The 2,937-nt window shown below is 36.9% G+C and overlaps 1 protein-coding gene across 2 annotated transcripts; it reads left to right on the forward strand.

The window, feature by feature from the left end:
- Nucleotides 1-233: 233 nt before the first annotated feature.
- Nucleotides 234-2,571, forward strand: LOC106764035 (dehydration-responsive element-binding protein 2C). 2 transcript variants are annotated; one of them, XM_014648235.2, is made up of 2 exons: nt 234-477; nt 862-2,571. In XM_014648235.2, exon 2 carries the CDS (start codon nt 923-925, stop codon nt 2,078-2,080), a length of 1,158 nt encoding a protein of 385 aa, XP_014503721.1. In that variant the 5' UTR covers nt 234-477; nt 862-922; the 3' UTR covers nt 2,081-2,571. The 2 variants fall into 2 exon arrangements, with proteins under 2 accessions (XP_014503721.1, XP_014503720.1); XM_014648234.2 differs by having other exon boundaries at nt 867-2,571.
- The last annotated feature ends 366 nt before the right edge of the window (nt 2,572-2,937 follow it).

Consider the following 2,937-nt stretch of genomic DNA (forward strand, 5'->3'; position numbering starts at 1 on the left):
ATAATCACAATAAAGATTAACATCATGAGATATTTTATTCAGTAAAAGGAGAAGATATTTAAGTTAGATATACTATAAGAATGGCATAATGGAGAATATACCGAAAAGATAGGGACATAATGGAAAAGACGAAGGAGATTAAAAAGAGCAGGTACTTGAGAGGAAAGAAAACGAGCAAGCGTTTTAGTGGCTCGGGAAGGTTCGAGGGCCACGTGCCAGCTGGTTCGGGAGTCCGAAGCATGATAACGCGACTAAGAAAACGCCACGTCACCAGTTCTGGGTGCAATTTAAAAATATCAGAAAAATCTAGAGAAGGCTATAAATAAAGATTACAGGGTGCAGCCCGGAGATTTTCTGAATCCGCTATAACCATATCAAACCAACACAAACCTTGTTACTCTTCACTCCAAACCAAAACACAGAGGAAAAACAAAAAGGGACAAGCTAAAATTAAATACACAGCGTTTTCTCTACTAGGTTAGTAGCATTGGATTCTTCCTCTCTGTTTATAGTGCACGCTTTTTAATTTCTTCACTGCAATTTTTTTTTTCATTATTGTTTATAGGTTTAGTTTTTGGTTATTTATCTGTCTGTATCGTAATCTCGTTTTTTTTTAAAGGAGAAAACTTTCTGGGCAAGTTTTTTTTTTTATTCTTTTTATTTTTTACATTTTTATATTTTGGCTTTAGCTTTATCTATTACTTGGGGGTTACGAAAATTCATTTCTTGGTTGAATTTATCATAGACACTGTAGTCAATAAGAGCATGTTGCGAAATCCTGTTTGTGATTGTGCACCTTTGTGTTGTGTTTTGTTCTTTTGAGTTGCTGGTTACTGAATAATTTATTTATTTGTTTTGAAGTTCAGATTTTGAATTCGGTTATTGAGTTTTGCTGAGGACTTAGCAGTGAAGTTTTGTGGAGATGGGTGCTTATGATCAAGTTTCTGTGCGGCCTTTGGATTCTTCTAGAAAGAGGAAAAGTAGGAGCAGAGGGGATGGTTCTAGATCTGTGGCTGAGACCATTGCAAAGTGGAAGGAATACAATGAGCATCTTTATTCTGGCAAAGATGATGGTAGATCAACTCGGAAGGCACCAGCTAAAGGGTCAAAGAAAGGATGCATGAAAGGGAAAGGAGGACCCCAGAACTATGAGTGTAACTACAGAGGAGTTAGGCAGAGAACTTGGGGGAAATGGGTGGGTGAGATTAGGGAGCCAAATAGAGGGAGTAGGCTTTGGTTAGGAACCTTTTCTACTGCCCAAGAAGCTGCTCTTGCTTATGATGAAGCTGCTAGAGCCATGTATGGTCCATGTGCACGCCTCAACTTCCCCCACATCTCAGATTATGCTTCTGTCAAGGAATCGTTTAAGGACTCTTTCTTGGCTGCTTCATCTTCATGTTCTTCGACAACATCGGACACTACTACTACTACCACTACATCCAATCGATCAGAGGTCTGTGCAGCTGAGGATGCTAAGGAGAATATTCTTCCTGCCCTTGATAAGGCCAACCGTAATGTTTGTCACAAGGGTTATGAACATGCCTCACCAACTAGCAGAATGAAGCTAGAGCCGAAGGATGAGGCTGTGGATCGCCTAGACCCGGGGGCTGGAGAAGGAATACATCATGCTGAGCAGGCAGAGGATGTAAATGAAGACCAGATGGACTTTTCGTGGATTGATGCTTTGGATTTTAATAATGATGATTACTCCAAAAGCTTTTCCAATGATGAGTTATTTCAGGTGGATGAACTTTTGGGGCTAATAGATAATAACCCAGTTGATGACTCTGGGTTGATGCAAGGTTTGGATTTTGGACAAACAGGATTTCCTGGAGACAGTAATCCTCAGCTTGATAATACGTCATCAAGCTTTGTTTATCAGTTGCAAAATCCAGATGCCAAGTTGCTGGGAAGTTTACCCCATATGGAACAGACACCATCTGGTTTTGATTATGGATTAGATTTCCTGAAAACAGTTGTGCCAGAGGACTATAATGGTGTAGGGGAAGAACCGCAATTTCTTAACTTGGACGATGTTCTGAACCATGATTCAAAGGAAATGCTAGCAAGCAAGGAATGATGTTTTTGTCCCTATAATGAGGATGTTGTTTTTGCATGAAGTCTACCTCATTTTCATCTGGTTCAAGCATCACAAGTAATCTGTCTTCAGGGTTGTTGTCCCCTTTTAGCAATATATAGGTGCCTTAGACGAATACAGTTATACAACTAATATACAAGAAATTTGATATCCTTATGTTCTTTTAAATATGCAGATTCTCTGTAGGATTTTTTAAAATGGAGAATTTAGCGGACAAAATTTGTTAATTCTTTCATTTACATGTTTTCTTTTTGGACTGCCTTTAACTTCATAGGTGGAGCTAAGGAGTAGGCTGTTTAAAGTCGTTTGTTGTTGTTGTCAACTGTAGTATCTTGAGCACTGACATGACAGAAGATTTCTTGTTATGTACGAGGGACAACTAGTATATGTCTGTATTGCTTACTTTTGTGTATAAAAACTGAACAAGTAGGCGAATGTATATATTGAAAATTATTCTGAATTTTGTTCCTGTCTTTACTCTGTTCTTTATTTACTGGTTTTGGTCCTTGGGGATTCTATTGCTTGTGGTTAAATAGTAAGAACTGGTTACACTGATATCTGAAATTAACGAAATAGCACAATCATCAAAAATGTAATCTCATTATTTCCGGATGAAAAAACTGTATTCTTATTATTAGGTGTCTAATTTAATATTAGAAGGATTTGTTGGTATACCATTATATGGATCTTACACTGTTACCTTTTATGTGTTTTTTTTTAAGTTTTAGAAATATTTTAACTATATTTTTTGTTTTTCTTTTTTTCTTTTAGAAAAAATAAAAGTTACATTCTTACCTATTTTAAACTACACTACGCTTATATTTTTTTATAAAAAAGAT

The sequence above is a fragment of the Vigna radiata genome, chromosome 6, assembly GCF_000741045.1.
Source record: "Vigna radiata var. radiata cultivar VC1973A chromosome 6, Vradiata_ver6, whole genome shotgun sequence".
Lineage (NCBI taxonomy): Eukaryota > Viridiplantae > Streptophyta > Magnoliopsida > Fabales > Fabaceae > Vigna > Vigna radiata.

Excerpts from the sequence above, each read along its gene's own strand:
- LOC106764035 (XM_014648235.2), top strand. The coding sequence starts at position 923 with ATGGGTGCTTATGATCAAGTTTCTGTGCGGCCTTTGGATTCTTCTAGA.